Source organism: Typopeltis vanoorti, chromosome 22, assembly GCF_054136105.1.
Source record: "Typopeltis vanoorti isolate ZY-2024b chromosome 22, IOZ_Tvanoo_1.0, whole genome shotgun sequence".
Lineage (NCBI taxonomy): Eukaryota > Metazoa > Arthropoda > Arachnida > Uropygi > Thelyphonidae > Typopeltis > Typopeltis vanoorti.
This window is the reverse complement of record NC_143570.1, coordinates 11,551,807-11,572,972: the sequence shown is the minus strand read 5'-3', so window position 1 is coordinate 11,572,972 and position 21,166 is coordinate 11,551,807. Positions and strand designations below refer to the sequence as shown.

The following is a 21,166-nucleotide window of genomic DNA, read 5'->3' as shown; positions in this document are numbered from 1 at the left end:
TTTAATTATAACGTCCTATTATAATCTTTTATTATATCTTATTTTCTTTTATTTAAATCTCCCTTTAAAATCCTACTTTATCTCACTTAAACTTTCCTTTTTTACCTTGTTATATATCTGACTTATGGCCACATATAATAAAGCTCACATGTGCAAAACTTACAGAACAAAGAAATCACCTCTGGCTGGAGCCAATCTCTTTGTCTGACCTACTGGTGTTTATTCTCAACTGAATTTGGAAAATTTATTTAGTTTCCAGCTGCGCCAAATTAGTGAGTGGGAGTTGAATCTCACTCCAAAAAATAACACACAGTAAACCACAAGGAACTTTTCTCTCTTAATTCTAAGTAAATCTAGCAACTTAAATTTTCTGTTATGCAGTCATGACAACATATATCTTAAGGCTCACAGATTCGAATTAATGAGTAGTATATTGGAAATAGAAATCAGGCAAGTTATTTAAACAAGAAAACAATTTTTTTTAACATCAATGAAATGTACAAGGGGTGTTTAAGGGTCAAAGCTTTATAACTGAGAGGAGACCTCCACATAGCCTTTAAAGGAATGCAGAGAACCGACCAGGGCTTCTGACCGAATGTCCAATCCTCACCTTCTTGTGGTGCACCCTGTTGGGTATCTACTTGGATACTGAACGAACGAGGATGGGCTGGCAATTTGGGATTTAGCCGACCAAATTGTATTCTTACTGGTGAAACCAAAATAAAAAATGATGGTACGACATGACAAAATTTCATGCCGGCTAGGGCGTCACCCAGTTAAACAAGGCCCCCCTTGTTTATGCCAGGGAACCAGGGTGAACAGCAAAAAGTCAGCTACTGGAACAAATCTGAAAACAAACCCCAACTCAATATCACCAGAGTTAAAGATCGGTACTATCAACATAAGAAGCCTGAATGGCAATGAAATGGAGCTAGCTGAGGAATTAGATAAGTACCTGATCGACATAATAGGGGTGACTGAAACAAAAAAGACAAAAACTGGTGAGATCTTTCTGAGCAATAAATACAAAATGTTATAATCAGGAAATGAAAATCAAGGAAAAGAAGGAGTAGCCATGGTATTCAATACAAAATATGAGGCTAATCTTCTTGAATGGCAGTCAGTCTCGAGTAGAGTAATGTGGGCAAATATGAGAATGGGAAACTGGACAATGAGACTTATTTGTGCCTATGGTCCTACAGAAGGTTCTACTAAAGTAGAAGTGGAGGAATTTTTTGAGGCTTTAGAAAAAGCAACTGACACAATGGTAAAGGAAAAGTTGGTCCTTGTTGGGGATCTAAATAGCAGAGTAGGAAATAATTGTGAGCCATACAAAAATATTTTGGGAAAATTTGGAGAAAAGAGCAAAGCTAATAATAATGGCAAATATCTGTTGGATTTCTGCTCAGGACATGGACTGGTTATTACTAACACCATGTTCCAACATAAAAATGTGCACAAATTCACATGGAAAGAAGAGGCGAGGAATAAGAAAAGTCTCGTTGATTATGTTATTGTTGATAATAATGATGTTTTCTCTCTGGTGCAGGACACCAGTGTACAGAGGATTTGAAATTGGAAGCGATCACTATTTAGTCTTGAGCACGATAAAATTGAATTTCATATTGAAAAGAATAACATGTAAGAAAGTTTTAAAGCGAATAAAAGTTGAGCAGCTCTCAGATGTGAACTGTACACTAAAATACACAAAGATTATTGAAGAAAAAATGAAAGAGTTTGAGAACAGGAATCAAACCTTGGAGATTCAGTGGCAAACTCTGAAGAAAACATTGATTGATTCTGCCAGAGAGGCATGTGGTGAGGTTGTGTGCAAGGATAAAAAAATCAGAACTCCCTGGTGGGCACAGGAAGTTAAACAGGCAGTGAAGGAAAAGAAGAAAGCATATCAAAAGTTCCTGTCAAATAAGTCAGCTTGTGCTCTTAGAGAATATAGAGACAAATGCAAGAATGCTAAACACTGTGTAAAACTAGCTAAACAAAAGTCATGGGAGGACTTTGGCAAGAATATAGAAAATAAATATCAAGAAGGCGGCAAAATATTCTAGAGGTTGTTGAAGAAGCTTAAGAATGGAGGAAAGAGTGCTGTAAAAGGAATTAGAGATGATAAAGGTGACATGAAAACGGGAGAAAAAGATATCCTTGAAGTATGGAGTAATTACTTTGAAAAACTGCTAAATGAAACAAGAAGTGATGACAGCACAGTGGTAAAAAACACTGACCAGGCATGCAGTCAGGAATACATATCCATACTTGAAGTAGAAAAAGCCATCAAAGGCTTGAAATGTGGAAAGGCAGCAGGAGTAGATGATATTCGACCAGAAATGTGAAGTATGGTGGATAAGAGTCTTACAGTGGCTGCACTGCATAGTTCAGAAAGCCTGAACAGAGAGACGAATTCCCGATGATTGGAGTAGAGCTCTCATAGTACCCATATATAAAAAGGGAAATAAAACTGCATGTGAGAATTACAGAGGTATTTTCCTAATGAGTGTTCCCGGCAAGATCTATGCAAGTATACTTGAGAAACGGTTGAGAAGAATTGTGGAAGAAAAGCTTGGTGAAGAACAAGCTGGATTCAGGCCAAACAGAGGCTGTCAGGATCAGATCTTCACTTTACGACAAATAGTCGAGAAAGCATGGGAATATAACAAAGATCTGTATTTAAGTTTTGTCGATTTGGAAAAGGCATATGACAAGGTGCCAAGAGAGAAGCTATTCAATACGCTGCAGTTATATGGTGTCAATGGGGCATTATATCAAGCAATACTTAGTCTTTATTTGAGTTGTAAGTCAGCAGTTAGAATTGAAGGAAGTACAGGAAGATGGTTTAATGTTAAATCTGGTGTGAGACAAGGATGTACATTAACCCCTCTGTTATTCATTATCTATATGGATCACATTATGAAGGAAAGTGGTATTAAACATGATATCAAAATTGGAGATGTCAATGTCAGCTCTTTGCTTTATGCGGATGATGTTATACTTCTAAATAAATTTGCTACAAGTCTGCAATTCTCTGACTAAATTGAATAGCTGTTGTAATAGATATGGTATGAAGGTCAGCAATAAAAAGACAATGAAAATCGCAGAAGCATTGAAAATGTCAACTGTGTTGTGAATGGAGAACCTGTGGAACAAGTGAAACATTTCAGCTACTTAAGCACGATTTTTAGTGAAGATGGTAAATTAAATATGGAAATAGACAACAGAATCAGCAAAGCTGGTATGGTAGGAAGTGAATTGAATAAATTCATATGGAATAAGAGAGAAATTAGTCAGAACACTAAATTAGCTGTATACAAGACAGTGTTCAAACCAGTTTTAACTTATGGATCTAAGAGCTGGGTCAGAAGTAAAACACTTGACCAAAGACTAGAGACCGCAGATATGAGAATCCTGAGAAAGATTATAGGCGTGAACAGATGGCATCAATGGCAATATTATATTAAAAATGAGGATATTAGGAAAGAACTTGACATTGTCAACATCCAGGAATGCATTAGCAGAGCTAATCTCAGGTGGTATGGTCACTTAAACAGAATGGGCGAAGAAAGATTAGCAAAACAAGTGTTCTCTGCCAGGTTGGCAACAAAACGACCCATAGGAAGACCAAGATATAGGTGGATTGATACGGTACAAAGTGCCTTAGATGATAGAAATATAAGATATAATGTTGGAGTCTTGACAAGTAACAGACTGATTTTAAGGAAAATTGTAGATAGGAAGTTAGTAATGATGTAATTTTTTTCATGTAGTACTATCATATCCTGTACACCTCTTGAGGGTACATGGCAGGAATTTGATGATGATGATGATGAAATGTACAATGGGTCAATTTTAAGTACTAAGTAAATTAGCTTCTATGCTTCAAATCACAACTAATGACTACATTTACAATTTAGTTCCTTATCATAATCAATTCTAGTAAGACGTGTCTATAATTTTATCTCGTTAAACTTGGTAATACTCAGATCAATTTTTGCATAACATTCTGCACAATGTTTCACCTTAAATTTTAGCAGACCTTCTCTCACATATAACAAAATACTTCAAATACCAGCTTAAGGTCTAAAGTCCTCAAGTATCATTATAAAACAAGTCCCTTAATTAAATCACCATCACAATCTTCTTATTTCTAGCTAAACAAAGGAAAGATCTTACTTTGAACAGATGTCTGGTCTTTTCTGAATGATCCCTGAAATCACTTCCTTCTATTACCATCCGACCTTAGTACTGCACTTGGATATCATCTCTGGGATTTTGTGAGATCTCCTCTTAATATCAGCGAACATTTGGATCTTGGCGGCATGAAAACTCCGCATCTAATTTCTTCTAAAACAGTTATCTTAGTTGCGTCGGTCCCTCGGCAATTTTGTATCTGGAACGCAGGTCTCCGATGGTGATTACAAATTATCTCCCACAATGTTAGCAAAACTCCGCTGCCGTAGCGTACATCGTAACTTCAGGTCGGAATCCCCACGTGACCTTGAAACTTCTCGCTGACCCAGGAACCGGACGAACTCGAACTCCACTGCCATGAATCAAACTGAATCGCCGCACTGAACTCCCTTTCTTGCCATCCGCTATTTATCTGGCTCCAATGACCTTGGGGTTCGCTTACGTCATCGCCCCTTGGTATGTCAGTGGTCTGCACCAGCCACCCTTCTCGGTCACTGCGTTCAGAAGCGAAACCCCCCCCCCCCCACGCACTGTTGACCCTCCAGTTTGCAGTTGCCCCAGGTCATTTGTTAATACCTTAATCCATCTGGAATTATCAGTGACTAAGAGGTTTCTTTAGACACAATTAATCTTACACTTATTTTTCTGTTCTTTTACAAAACCCTTTGAGGTGACAATATTCAGTAATATACAAAAAATATTATTTCCAAATTAAAAATATGAAAATTTCTCTTATTTACCCACAAGTATTTTTAGTGAATTTTGCTTACCAGTAAAATCGGTATACAAGAGGTTTTTGAATAAAGTTCCTTGAATACACGATTTTACAATATCAAGATAAACTTCTCAATCAATTTTCCCTCAAGTAAATTAAATTTATTATTAGATAATTTTTTTTTTCCAATGTACTATTTAAAGCATGTGATACAACAATTCAAAACAAAGCAGTTAACGAATGTTCAGTTTATTTAAGTTAAAGAAATATGACTAAATTTATGCAAATTTCAACTATTAGAACTTAAATTACACAAATATTTACACATGAATATATATATACATATATATTATTTTCCAATCACAGTCTCTCACTTTAAATTCCACATGTGATAAACTAAATTTGGCAAAGTGGATGCACTCATATCAGTGTACCAGAGAAAAAGCAGGATAAATTACCTTCTCAAGGTAATCTAATATTAATGTTACATGTGTTCACAATAAGTAGAACAGGGTTATATCATCTTCATCATCAGTAAAGAGCTTAAAGTGATAAGCAAAAAAAACATTATTAGTATTGCTGCACAGTCTCCATGGAATCTGAAGCCTCACTGTGGGGCCTGCACATACCACAGTGTTTATCAATCCTCTTCTTAAACTCATTTACGAACAGAGCAATCACAACTGCATCTAGCAACCTATTCTACTTATTCTTAAACTCATTTACGAACAGAGCAATCACAACTGCATCTAGCAACCTATTCTACTTATTCACTACTCTCTGTGAAAATATTATTTCATGATCTTGCTAACCACATCCTTACAGAAGCTCCAGAAGTGATCTTTCTTCTCTCTCTCATCTAACCATGTATTGAAAAATTTCTTTACCATATATTCTACAAAACTCTTTTAGTAACTTATGTATGCCTCTGTCATATGTCCTTTTTACCTTTATAAGCCAAGGATTGTAACAGTCTATCCTTATAAGGAGCACTTTACAGATCGGTAATAGACTAACCAAATGTGTACATAAGAGTTCAGATATGGTCATATCAAAAACCTACAAAGAGGGATAATAATTTCCTTGTCAGCATGTTTCTTAACATCCAAGCAATCCTTTGAGCTACTTTTACTTTGATCCAATTTTGTGATATGTTATCTGAACTTGAACTTTCTGTTATAATCACCTGCAAATCCCTAGCCTCATTGATTTCCTGCATTGCAATACCATCGATATAATACATAAGTTGCAATCTCTTCGCTCCACTTTGCCACATTAAACTTTGCATACGTATTTTATTCTATAAATTTTATATTTTGTTCTATTGGCCTCAATCTCACACTATATTGACTTAAAAGAATTGCCATCTGCCTGATTGACTCCTACTCATATTGTCTACAATTCATCTGCTATTCATCACAAGTACCTAAAGTAAATAAAATACTATTCAGGAAAAGAAAAGTACTATTTTAAATGACCATATACAACAGTAAGATATTTTGTTATGTCAGAAGAATTGCTTTCAACCGAATGCTGTTTTAGATTAGATAATATAAAAATAAATATAGATGTATCAGTATATTGTAGTGATTATCATTTTCACAAACTGCACATGTAAAAGGTCTTTTTATCCATTCTGCAAACCAAAAAGTGGAATACGACTTATGGTTTTTCTATCCAAGTCTCTGACTGATTTGGCACCGAGTAAAATTCTGAATTTTAATAAAGATCTCCAAATCAAAATGAGATTAAATACTTAGTTCCTTTGCCATGTTAACAGAACATTCAAGAAATTCTGCATATTCAAAATTTTTAAAATATCTATAATCATTTAATTTAGCTGCAATTAATACTGTATGTTTAATAAATACCTGTTATATTTTGTAGAAATAGCAGAGGAATTTTTCTCTTGCAGCATAACTGAATAAAATGAGTTCCCTATGAAAATGAAATGTATTTATTATTAAGTAGCAAAAATAGAGTCACTTTCTGTTCATTTATTAATATATATATATATATATATATAAAATGGGAAAAAAACAGAAATGGAAATTTATATATAAATTTCCATTTTACATAAAAGCAAATATTTAATATACAAAGATTTTATTTTTGTTTTTTTTAGTATAATTCCATTTGATGTGTTAAAATATATGTTGTTACTAACAAACAATTCTGTTTATAAATGTAAATCAGAAAATGGAGAAATGCCCACTATCAGTGCAGGTTAAGTTTGTGTAACAGCTGTAGGATAATACAGAATCTTACCATGGCAAACATAGTGAACCGACTCACTACAACAAACTACCAAAAAAAAAGTCTAGCCAAATCCTCTTAGCAAGAATGTTATTTTTAAAGGAAATTTATCATAGCAAATATCAAACTCTTCACTAGAACAATTTTTGGTCCCTATGAATTTGTTACAGTGACAGCCAACTGCAAGTTGTATTTTTATAAACTGTCATTCTGGTAGACTTTACAAAAAATACAACACTGCATGCTAGCAAGCATCCAGCTTTCTGAGTGGTAACTTAATACATCTAATGGAACTAAAAGAATTAAATCTCAATGTTAACCCACAATGACGTTCTTACAGTTTTAGATCTATCATTTCTATTAATCAAATGAATGAGATTAAATGAACCTATACGTGCCACTAACAGCTTTTAGAAAAGAAGTTTTGAAAAGAATCAAAGTCAAATAACTTGCAGATAGGAAAAACAGACTTGAATATAACATACAATTATAACTAGGGAAGAAAGTAAGAGTTTGAAAACAAGAACCAATGGCAAAATTTGAAGAAAATGTTTATAAAATCATCTAAGGAAGCACGTGTTGAAGATGGTTGCTTAAAAAGAGAAAAACAAAAACTTTGTGGTGAACTTAAGTAGTCCATAAAAAGATGTTTGTATCCTCAGAGTACATAGAAAAATTTATTAAAGATAAGTTATATGCATTTCTATCTCCATCAAATTTGATAGGCTCAAAGAAGTACAGATTTAAATAAAATATATGCAGCTTCAAACTGGAATCAACTTGCTAATAGGATAAGGAACATTACAAAGTCCTTTATCAATAATAAACACAAAATCATTAATGGGAATTGTCTTGGACCGATGGTGAAATCTAAACCTTCAAACAACACTAAAATTTCATTACCTGTTAATGGTTGACCAGAAATATTAACAACAGTTTTCTTAATGTCAAGATGGGTGCCAGAGAGACATTTTTATTTTAACAACAATAATTTTTTGAATAAGATATTAACTATTAAAAATCTTTGTGCAGATTAAAAGGAAATTCTACAGACTGTTATAATCTTGAAGAAGAAAAAAACTGTTAAAAGCTCAGAGCAAATAGTAGTAATATGTTAATCAACTAAATTATAAAATATAAATATTTTTTGGCTTCATGAATCTAATTAAATTAAAAGAGGTTGACTTGTATGTGTATAGATGTGATGTGCATTGTGAAAGAAGAAATTGAAAATTGACAATATGACAGAAAATAAGAACTTCCATTCTTTTATGTTTTAAAATAATTATTTTATGTATATAAGTAGCTCTTTTGACCACTTCTTTTAATAAAACCGATTTTTTTTTTTTTAAATAAATACTCTCTCTATGCAGAATACATACACTGAGTTAACTTTGCATTAGGAACACCCACTTAATAACATTGAATGGTCCACCTCTCAGTGCAATCATGGCTTGCAAACACCTAGGAAGAGATTTCACAAGGTGTTCAGCATCCTCCATACATAACTCAATCCATGTCCACTGCAGCAACTCCATCATTTCATGCTCATTTTGTGGAGGGGAAGGATCAGCATTCTCACACCAGTTCTAGCATATCCAACATATGTTCACTTGGGTTATAGTCACGGGAGTTTGGGGCCAAAGCAATGTAGCAAATTCGTTGTCACAGTCCTCCAACCACTCAGTAGTTGTAGAAACCCAATGACAAGGTGTGTTGTCCTGTTGAAAGATGGCACTGTGGTTGAAGTAGACTTCCTGCAGATATGAATGGAAATGGTTAGCTAACAGGTCCCTATAGCATTCACCATTCAGTGTTTGTGGGATGATAACCTAGGGTGTGCCAGGAAAAGTTCTCCAGACCATAATGATCTGGAGAACTCCATTGGTCTGCTGAACTCCAACTGCACAACCAGGGGATAGAACTTCATGCTGTTTACTATAAATGCAAACCCAGCCATCAGCAGGGTGTAGCAGGAAACAAGATTGATCACTCCAGGCAACCTTCTTCATCTGTCAAGGGTCCATTGCTGACATTCCTTGGCCCATGTGAGGCATTGTTTATGATGCCTGGGCATCATCATCATAGATACCCCTGTTGGTCTTCGGCTGTTGTACCTCAGGTGAAGCAAGGTATGGCTCATGGTGCATGTGGAAATATGGGTCAAACTGCCCCACTGTTGTACTAGTGGGTAAGCTGTGTGACTATTGCACATCGTTGCTCAGATACCAGTCATGACACCCAACGCTCACCTCTAGGATCAACCACACATGGCTGACTGGTGGATGTCTATTCATGGTTAATCCAGTCCTGGTACACCCTTAATACAGTAGTATGGGAGCAACCAACAAGTGTGCCTGTTTCTGAAATACTGGCATCTACTCTCTGGGCCCCAAATATTTGCCTGCAGTCAAATTGGCTTACATTGCCACATTTCCCCATTACCAGCAAACATTTACTGATTATGTGCAGATGACAGGTATGTCCATTTATAGTAGCCACATGTGACATTGATATCATGTGGTACTTTGTTATTGCACTGAATGTAATTGGGAGGAGGGGGGGGGACTTCCTAATGCAAAGCTAACTCAGTGTATATTGTGAAATATAGATACGTCAGATGCAACTAATACCAACAGGGTCTCTGTATCATTCTTTATCCTTCTGCAAGTCCATTCTGTTTTGAAGTTGCATATATTTTATTTAAATCTGTAGTTCTTTGAGCCTATTTAAATAGAAATGAAATTCAGTTCTATTATTTCTTAAACATAACAACAAAACAGTTATAACAAAAGGTGATAAAAGAGGTGCTGTAGTTATTCAGGATACAAAGAATCAGTTTTAGAAAGGTTGAACATTTTACTGAAACATTATTTTATATATCAACCAGAGACCCTATGCAATTGCAAATAAATCAACTAAATAAACATTTAGATGAAGTACAACCTTGGGTAATACAAGCAAATGAAACAATTAACAAGATTTTATCACACTAGATCTCCCAGTCTTTACAGATTGAAAATCCATAAAGAAAAAGTTCCTTTGAGACCTGTTGTGCATTCTGTTGGCTGTCTAGCTTACAAAGTTTCAAGATGTTTGTCAAATGTTCTCAAAAGATTTCAAAAACAATATTTACAGAACTATTACTAGTAACAGAATTGTTAATTGTCATGTTAATTAGATCTTTTAATTAGCCATGATATGGTTTCATTCTTTACAAATATCACTCTCAGAGATACAGCAGAGTCTCTGCATAATAGATTTCTTCCAGATAATATAAAATTATTAGATTTCAATTAAAAAAAAAATTCCTTCCAAAATAAACTATACAAGTAAACTGAAGAAACTGCGATGGATTTGCCTATCTTCCCACCCAAGCTAACTAGTACATGGAACATTGGAACAGTATATACTTACCACTTTTTCACCAAGTCTTCTATATGGCTTAATATGTCAACAACTTATTGTCTTCTATTTAATTCTTGAGTGGAATGAATTAATTTATAAACTTAAAAACACAGAACTTAAATAAAGATCTAGGATCTGAAGTTTAAGAATGTTGGATCTCATGATAGCATCAGGGAACATGCCCAGAAATGAGATATCTAAGAGCTACTTCTTCATCTAGGTTTTTTTTTTTTTAAATTTATAAATTAATTCAATTCATCCAAGAATTAAATAGAAGACAATAAGCCTTTATGGAAGTTTTTTTCACTTGGCTATGCTACTAATTATATATTGGGTTTTATCCTTTATCCAAGTATAAGCAAACAAAGCTTGCGTCTGAAGTACTTTCAGGACTGGGACAACTCGCGCAAACTTTGTTTGCTTACACTTGGATAAGGGATAAAACTCAATATATAATTAGTAGCATAGCCAAGTGAAAAAACTTCCATAAACTTATCTCTAATCTAGAGAATTTTAATAATAGGGTATGACAACCTCTGGCAACTCGTATAGGAAATATGACTTCTCCATTACTTCCACCTTAGTATCAGCACCTCTGGGTCTGGCTCCCACTGATGAGACTCAATAAAGGTCAAAACAGGTCTGGGTAGTGGCCCTTCCCATAATGCATAGCATTATACATGTCTGCAAGGAGATGTGCTTTGCATTATGGGAAATACTAAGGTAAGTGATGAGAACTTATACCACTTTACCACGAGTTGTTCCAGTCCTGAAAGTACTTCAGGTGCAAACTTTGTTTGCTTACACTTGGATAAAGGATAAAACCCAATATATAATTACAATAAGCCTTTCCATTCCTGGATGCTCTCATCCAAACATAACTTAATGATGATCTTCAGTTTTCAGTATACAGAAAGAAAACAAATACAGGGAAGTACACGATGTTTCATCTCATCATTATCATGCATTTCAAAAATATTTAGTGCACTGTATACCTTCTGCTCCACTGTATCTCTTTTAAAAACAGAACTGTATTTTTTTAGAGCTTATTTCATCTCTGATGGCTACAATTCCAGTATCTTCTCTAAAATAACAGATAACCATGGCATCAGAGAAAATTTCAAGTCTTCATTCCATATATCAATATTATTTATGAGAAGCTCATACCAAACTTCTATGCTGAATGAACCTTCAGTACATAAATTAAATTCATTCTTATGCTCATAAGGATGCTTATGTGGATATTCTTATGCTCATAAGAATATCCACTTTTCTATCCAGTAGTTTATAGAATTCTTAGCTCATGCAGTCTCTTATATTATGGAAAGATAGATCAATCTGCTCAAACACATAGAACACCACCAAAAATACATTCATAACTGTCACATTTTAGGGAAAGACAACATATATATTAATTAAAAACTTTAATTAATACTTCCTATCTTTCGGTAATGTTACATTACCATCTTCAGGGAACATAAAATAATGATATGTGCATGCAGGCACTAACATTAAACAAACATGGCTGAAGAAAACAACTGAAGTCGGTCCTAGAGTCCTAAAGATGCTCCTTAGTGAGCTAAATTTGGGGCAGTCTCATGCATCCAAATTTGTTAAGGTTTGGAGAGATTTTTTAGAGCTGAGGCTGATTCCAGGAATAATCTCTGATATTTATACTTGCTGCAATGTAGTAAAGTGGCTTTCTTCCAGCATATTTTGTGGCGGGTGTCCAAAGCATCATCAACAAGTCCTGAGTGGCTGTATTGGTGGAACTGGATATAGTCCTTATGTTTAGATAACCGAAATATAGGAAGTATTAAAGTTTTTAATCAATATTCTAGTATAAGTTGTGTTTCCCTAAAATCTGATAGTTATGCATTACCAACTTATAAGTTTATCTACAAAAATACATCCGGTCTCGTGATTCTGATAAATCAGGTCTTGCCAGTTATGCCATATCTGCTAGATACAGAATTCAATGCAATAAGACTAAAGTGTTATACCAAAGCCATTTCTATTAGAAAGATTGTGTATATATATATATATATATATATATAAAACTGTGAAGCTTATATTCATCAACTAAACCGAAACAAAATTCTTGCATAAAACTTTCCCAATTCTGGGAAGTTATATTATTCAATATTCCTCATGATTATGCTAAATCCTTTATTATTTGATGATAATTTCAGTGTCATTTTCTTGAATTCTAATAGTTGCCAAATGAAATTTACTCCTTTATGTAACATCATGTATTATAATCCACCATTATTTCAATTTTTTTTTTCTCTAACTGGCAATTTAAAGACCATTTTCAGCAATTGTGCTGAAAATGGTCTTTAAATTAGACCAAAAATTCTGCTTGCATTACCAACATAAATGAATTCATTATCTTAATTATTTATAGTAACACACTACCATATCTGATAGGATTCCCAATTGCCACCTAGGGAATATGCTCAGCAGGGGTTACAGATTGAAAGAATGGAAAAGGCAGGAGGAATAAAAGGGAATTTATAATTACTGGAGGATAATTACCAAAAACCAAATGCAATGGAGGGTAGGGGATCTAAGATATGAAGTTTAAAAATGTTGGATCTGATGATAGCTTCAGCAGATGTGCACGGAACTGAGATATCTAATTTGCCAATAATGGAAATGCCAATAATGCTAAACTTTAAAAAAGACAACAACAACAAAACAAAACTTATATAAATATCCTGCCATAGCCTTTCTTCGTCCTCCTCTAAAGTGCAAGCACCTTAGAATATATTTAGACAATTCAGAATATATTTATTTATAAAACCCTTTGAATGTCCCATAGTAAAGGGAATGGTTCTCAAAGGAGTGTTTTTTTTTTTTTTTAAAGAATCATCTGCTGATTGCATTCCTGAACCATTTTCAAAACTGGAATATAGTTCTTTCTTATGTTACTTAATATCCTCTTGAAAATTTAGTCCAGTCAAATTAAAATGAATGGGGATTTTGTGTGTGTATGTGGGGAGGATTAGTTTCCTCTACAAATTGAATCATTTAACAATTTAGCAGTGACTACTTGATTGACATTAATTTAACTGTAGACCATGTAAATTTCGCTATGAAATTTGAGCAATGAGGACTACTATGAGAAAAGGATATATGCAGAACTATGAGGCCGGTGATTATGACATGCTTAGGCTTGCAGCTATATCATGGAATAAGGAATTTGATGGAAAGGATTAATGCTACTTGGGACCTGTTCAGGAACTATCCAGAAGAGGCAATGTATGAATGCATTCCAAAAGTCAGGAGGTCAAATAAGGTGGGAATGAAATGGATGAATGAAGTGAAACATGCATTTGGAGGAAGCCATTATGGAGATAGTACAAGATACGTGATAGTATTAGTTAGTTGCATGAGGAGTACAAAGAACAAGCAAAAGAGGTAACTCACTTGGTAAGGGTAGAAAAACACAGGATGAACAGCAGTTAGCTAATGAAGTCAAAAAGAAATTCCATGGATTTTTTTTCAATATGTGGCTAGAAGAAGTAGAGATAGTAGAGATGTTAAATGAGCAATTCATAAAGATATTTCATCCTCATGAAAGTAGCATCATGAACTTGAGGGCAGTTGGGAAGGAGCCACTGATGGTGCGTGTGCAGGAGGTATATGAGAACTGAGTAAACTTGATGTCAATAAGGCTGTAGGACTTCTGGGAAGGACATCATACTTCAGCATTGACTGAGTATGATGCTGGATTCTTGGTGCCAGTCACTTGCTTGTGGTATATACTTGTTTATTTTTTCAAGTGCTTTGGTACACCTGTTATTAAACTACAATGTGGAAAGTGGACATATATTTTTGATGGAATGGAGAATGAAGATCTTGACAACAAAATAATTTCTGCGATTCATTCAGACCATGTTTTTGGATCAGAAGAGTGGAATTATGCTGACCATGGAAAAGAAGAGTAAAAGTTCTGGATTCACTTGCTACCTTTATAGTGGCAAAGAATACAAGTGGAGTGGTAGGGCATTCTGTGAAAGAGGTAACTCAACAAGATTGTGAATCGAGTTACCAAGAGAAGAGATAATCTCTGGAAGGAGAAATGGTTAAGAAAAAATCAAAGGAATTCGGTGAGTGGGGAGGATTATCAGGTATTGGGGTTCACAGATATATAATTTGTATTGTCATTGCAAATACTTCCACATCTTGTCCAGCTTGGTCAGTGGTGTTGAAAAAAGGAAAGGCAGACGAAGTTGTGGACACTAAGATCAGTTAGGAAGATGTTTCAATGTTTTCCAGAATTTGGATAGAAAAAATACAGCAAATGAATGTAACTGAATGAGGCAAGAAAATCTTAACTACAGGAGGACAAAAGTACAGAATTTAAATTTTGTCATTTGCTGGCAAGTATATCTTATAAAGGCATAGGTGCCGCCCTCAGGGAAAAAGGAATCATGCAGCATGTAATTTGATATTGTAGTGGTTTCAATTTGGTTTCTGTCAAGAATTTTTTTCTGGTCTAGATGCCTGTAAGTGATATGTACGTCATTTTATACATTTTATACATATATATATATCTGGCCCATAAACGCAAAGTCACAAAATTTAAAGCAGTGCTTTGTGTGACCAAGATGGTAAGAAAAAAGGAAAAATCTGTTCACTTTTTTTTTATATTTTTTTTGAACAGCTGAAGGTTGTATTCTTTGAGAAAGGCTGTTTCAAACAGATGGAATGAAGGAGGCAGAGAAGTTGATTTGGCGAGTTTCAAGATGCACTGCAAACAGGTGTATTAGCAGCTTTTGTTCTTATAATAGTGGAGGAAAGTGGAGGAATGATAGTGATCAACATATAGAACAGGCATAAAGTAGAAACTGAATATCTATGAGAGGGATTGAAGTGGATCTATGAGAAAGGATCATTAATTAACTGAACTCTGGACTGCACTCTTCTAGATAGCATCAAGCAATCTTACAGAGGAATTTGTTACATCACTCCAAATATTGGTGCTTATGCCAAGTATTCTGGTAAAGTGGATGTGAAAGTGATTTTCTGTAGGGATTTATCACGTTTTGTATATTTTGTTTCATTTTAGTTGAAATTACGTATGCAGAGGCTTAAGTGCTGTGAGGACATTATGTTGGAGGCTTAATGGATTTTTTACAACACTCAAAAAGAATTAAAATAGAATTTAATACTTCCTATATTTCGTCCTAGTCACTAGGACATCTACGGGGATTACAAAAACAATTAATGTAACATATACACAAATAACAAACAATACTAAGCCCAATCACGTGGGTGACACTAAAGTCCTATCTAGGTGGAGCGCCCTCTAAGGGCAGTAGTAGGTGGCCTGGAATGTAAGGTGGGAACTCTGGTGATGAGTGTTTCCCAAATCTTCGGAAGCTTAATGCAACCATATTTATTGAGATTTGGTTGGTTTTTGAGAGCTGCTGCTGCTTCTAAGAAAAGTCTCTCTTTCTTGAATTTGCTGTGGTGGAGCATGGTGGTTTTCTTCCATGATACCCTGTGGGTCTATACTCAGCCCCACTCAAACCTTCTATCTGGCTAAGATATGTAGATGATGTGTTCTCTATTTGGCCTCATGGCCCAGACACGTTAGACTCCTTCCTCAGTCATCTCAATAGTCTACATCCAAGAATCCAGTTCACTATGGAAAAGGAAAAGAACAATTGTTTACCCTTCCTAGACACCTTAGTCACATGCCTGCCTAATGATACACTTACCTTCACCGTATACAGAAAACCCACACACACAGGCAGATACATTCACAAACTCTCACACCACCACCCCTCTCAACAATATGGCATTATTAAAACTCTTACCAAGACAGCCCACAATCTTTGTTCCAGTGGAACCGCCCTCACTACTGAGCTTAACCACATACACAGCAATTTCCTCTCCAATGGCTACAGCGATCACAGTATCAAAAAAATAATCACCTCCTCCCCCATTCCCCGTCCTTCTCGTCAACAAGATTTTAAAAATGCCATCACCATACCCTACATCTGTGGCACATCCGAAAAAATAGCCAAGAAACTAAAACAGTACAACCTACACACAGCATATAAGCCCCACTGCAAACTTGCTACCCTTATCCGTTCTACGAAAGATCAGCTCCCTCCTCTCTCTCTGCCTGGAGTTTACAAAGTACCCTGTTCCTGTAAGCTGGCGTACTTTGGACAGACAGGCAGATCAACATCCATCCGTCTAGAGGAACACAAGTCTTACATCTTCAAACACAACTATGGCCATTCAGGTTTGGCTGACCATGTTTTGGACACCACCCACAGGGTATCATGGAAGAAAACCACCATGCTCCACCACAGCAAATTCAAGAAAGAGAGACTTTTCTTAGAAGCAGCAGCAGCTCTCAAAAACCAACCAAATCTCAATAAATACGGTTGCATTAAGCTTCCGAAGATTTGGGAAACACTCATCACCAGAGTTCCCACCTTACATTCCAGGCCACCTACTACTGCCCTTAGAGGGCGCTCTACCTAGATAGGACTTTAGTGTCACCCACGTGGTTGGGCTTAGTATTGTTTGTTATTTGTGTATATGTTACATTAATTGTTTTGTAATCCCCGTAGATGTCCTAGTGACTAAGATGAAATATAGGAAGTATTAAATTCTATTTTAATTCTTTTTGAGTGTTGTAAAAAATCCATTAGTTGAAATTAGTTTTTGAGAGAGGTTTCAGGGTGGCACTATTATAGTTTGAAAGTTTTTCCACCTGGTTATACTATACTATACTAAAGATGCCAAGAAATTATATACCTGGTTTAATCCTTTATCCAAGTGTAAGCAAACAAAGTTTGTGCCTGAAGTAATTTCAGGACTGGGCAACTCGTATATAGAAGCTAATTATATAAAAACTTCCAACATCTATCTCTAATCCAGACTATTTTAATAATAAGGTGTAACATCTTTTGGCTACTTGAATATGAAAATATGACTTCTGCATTACTTCAACCTTGGTATCACTTCTGGGTCTGGCTCACACTGATAAGATCTCAAAAAAGGTCTGAGTAGTGACCCTTCCCATAATGTATAGCATTATACATGTCTGTAAGGATATGTGCCTTGCATTATGGGATACTAAAGCAATCGATGTGAAGTCATTAGCTTCTATATATGAGTTGCCCAGTCCTGAAATTATTTCAGACACAAACTTTGTTTGCTTACACTTGGATAAAGGATTAAACGAAGAATATAATTTCTCGGCATCTTTAACTATTATTGTTTGTTGCAAGTTTCAATTTTGATTAGGAAACAGATGAAAAGGTAAAAAAAAAAAAAAAAAGGAACATGAAATGAAAGGAGATACTCTTGGACATGATGCTCATATAGATAGTAACCAGTCTCCTTGCCATAATGTAGCCTTGACAGTGCCTCTCACATACCACTACTTGGACTCCCCACTCCAGGCACTACCTGGCAGAGTATGTGGCAGCAGAATTATACACCAAGAAGCCTCCTGACTTGTTACTGAAAGATTCAGGTCCACATACTATATGGGGGGGGGCTGGTCTATGGCACTGTTTTACTGCTGTATTCTTGCAATGGACGTCTCTAATTAAGCATGCCCTTGAGGGATATCACTCACACTGCATGAAGAGAAGGGAAAGATTATTTTCATTATTATTTTTGGTAATTTACACAAAAGGCATGTAAATATGTGATGAAGTCATATGTTTACACAGAAATCTATGAGCTGATCCCACTGAAGACCTAATAAATAATGAAGTGATTTGGAAGGAAACTATCGATAAGAAACTACTAATGAAATCTTAATTATTTTGGACTATCCTAATATCCTGCATCCTTGAAGATATGTAACAGGAAATGAGAATATTTTATTATTATTATTATTATTATTCAGGCCACCATGGAGTCAAAACACTCATCGTGGGAGGTCCTTCCTAAGAACATAAAGTGTGTCAAGACTCATCGAGGGGAGGTACCCCATAAGAAACACAAAATCTATCATACCACTCCTTAAACTCTTTGACCGTTCTCACTCTCACCACTCCATCAGGCAATGCATTCCACGGTTCAACCACCCTCCATGCAAAGAAACCACTCCTCACCCTCTTGCTCACAGTTTCCTTTCATAACTTCCAGGGATGGTCTCTTGTCATCACTCCCTCCCGCTGTTCAACCAAGCAAAAGAACTCCCCAGTGTCAACCCTGTAATCACCTCTCAACAGTTTAAAAGTCTCAATCATATTACCTCTCCTTCTTCTATCCACCAAACTCTGCAGTCCACATTCCCTCAGCCGATCCTCATAACTATCATTGTACAGTCCTGAAACCATCTTTGTTATCCGCTTTTGTACCCTTTCCACAGTTAATTTATCCCCTTCAAATCCTGGGGACCAAATCTGAGAACAATAGTCCAAGTGTGGTCTGATCAGAGACTTATACAACGGAATGATAACCCTCTTAACTCTGCAGGTCAGTATCCTTCTCATAATTGCAGCAATCCTCTGTGTTACCTTCACCACCTTGGCAATATGTCCCCTAAACTTCAGGTTTCTATCAATCATCAACCCCAGATCTCTTGTCCTCCCCCCCTACTTCCTCTAGTATAATTCCTCCCATAGAGTATGCAGCATCCCATCGATGTTTCCCAAACCTCAAGACCTTACATTTTGCTGCATTAAGCTGACACCCCCATTCATTTGCCCATCTATCAAGCTTATTCAAATCCTCTTGCAGCGCGGCCACATCTGAACTATTACTAATAATCCTTCCCAGCTTCGCATTATCTGCAAACAACTGAATATCCCCTTGTAATGTCATTGATATAAAGGTTAAACAATATAGGTCCTAGTACTGAGCCCTGTGGGACCCCACTTGTAACCCTCTGCCTCCTTGAAACTGCGCTCCACCATAAACAACTCTCTGATACCTATCAGACAGCCAACCCTGAATCCAGTTGACCAATCTGACATCCAGACCCATGTACCGCAACTTAAATATCAGCTTATCATGTGGCACCCTGTCAAATGCCTTCGCTAAGTCTAAGAAAATAGCAGTATATGCCTTTCCCTCATCTAGTGTTCTTGTAACTTTATTATAAAAGGCTAGCATATTGCTAAAACAAGAGCGCCCTTTCACAAATCCATGTTGACTCTCACAGATAACATTACCCTCATCTGCCCAATGCTGTATATGGTCCCTCACTACTTTCTCCAAGATCTTAACAACTAGTGATGACACACAGACTGGCCTATAATTAGACACTTCCAGTCTGTTACCACCCTTATGCAATGGCACTATCTTACCTTCCTTCCATTCCCTGGGCACCTTTGCCGAAGCCAGACTTTCATTGAAAAGCCAGGTTAAAGGCACTCAGTTCCCTAGCACATTCTCTCAAAACTTGTGGTGAAATAACATCCAGTCCCAAAGCTTTAATGACATCCAGAGTACTCAGTATCTGAAACACACTCTCCTCCTGTACCTCTAAACCTCGAACCAGCCCTATCCCTCTAGCATTAAAACTGACTCCTCTAGGATGAAATACTCCAATAAAGTGTTCATCGAACAATTCCACTATGTCCTCTGCATCAGTCACTCTATTCCCATTTTTATCCCACAATATCATTCTTCCACAGTCATTTCTCCTGCTACTGGCCACATAGCTAAAAATTTCCCTAGGATTTTCTTTGGATCTTAGGGCCAATCTCCTCTCATATTCCAGTTTCGCTTTCCTTACCACACTAGTCACTCTTCTGGCCTGTACCTTATATTCTTCATGCATCTTCTCTTCACCTGTCTCCTTATATCTCTTCCATAGCCTCTTTTTCGCATGCAATTCCTGTTTAATATTGTTTGTCATTCACTTTACTCCAAATTGTGTCCTCTTCTTCACTCGTGGTATACAACTTACCATTGCTGCTAACAAATATTCTTTCACAATTTCCCACGTACTAATAATATCCTGGCCTTCCAATTCCTCCCTACATGAAACTTCCTGAAGTTGATGTCTAAGACTATTATAATCACCTGCATTATAATTCCACATAAGTTTCCGTCTCTTTGATACTCCTGCATGTCTGTTGAGAGTTTATTTTTCACTTGGTTAGACTATAATAAGTTTCGTTTAATCCTTTATCCAAGTGTGAGCAAACAAAGTTTGTGCCTGAAAGTATCTTCAGGACTGGGGTAAGGTAGTGCAACACCATGCAACTCGTTGCAAAGGTGGAGAAAGCTCTCATCACTCCTATCTCCGTATCTCCCATAATGCAAAGCACATCTTCTTGCGGATATGTTTGATGCTATACATTAAGGCAAGGGCCACTACCCATACCGGTTTCGACCTTTATTGAGGTCTTGTCAGTGGGAGCCAGGCCCAGTAGTGGAGATACAAAGGCAGAAGCAATGAGAGGTCATCCTAACCTATAGGAGTTGCCAAAGGGTGTGCAACCTTATTATTAAATTATTCCGGATTCAGAGAAAGATGTTGAGAGTTTATTTTTCACTTGGTTAGACTATAATAAGTTTAGCTTAATCCTTTATCCAAGTGTGAGCAAACAAAGTTTGCACCTGAAAGTATCTTCAGGACTGGGGTAA

The 21,166-nt window shown here is 36.1% G+C and overlaps 1 protein-coding gene across 1 annotated transcript in view; it reads right to left on the bottom strand.

The window, feature by feature from the left end:
• The window catches only part of Mccc2 (methylcrotonyl-CoA carboxylase subunit 2), a 188,734-nt gene that overhangs the window by 27,326 nt on the left and 140,242 nt on the right, over nt 1-21,166 (bottom strand). Inside the window, exon 13 of the mRNA XM_090412413.1 lies at nt 6,787-6,853. Within this exon, the coding sequence (XP_090268539.1) occupies nt 6,787-6,853 (67 nt within the window). The remainder of the gene's footprint in view (nt 1-6,786; nt 6,854-21,166) is intronic.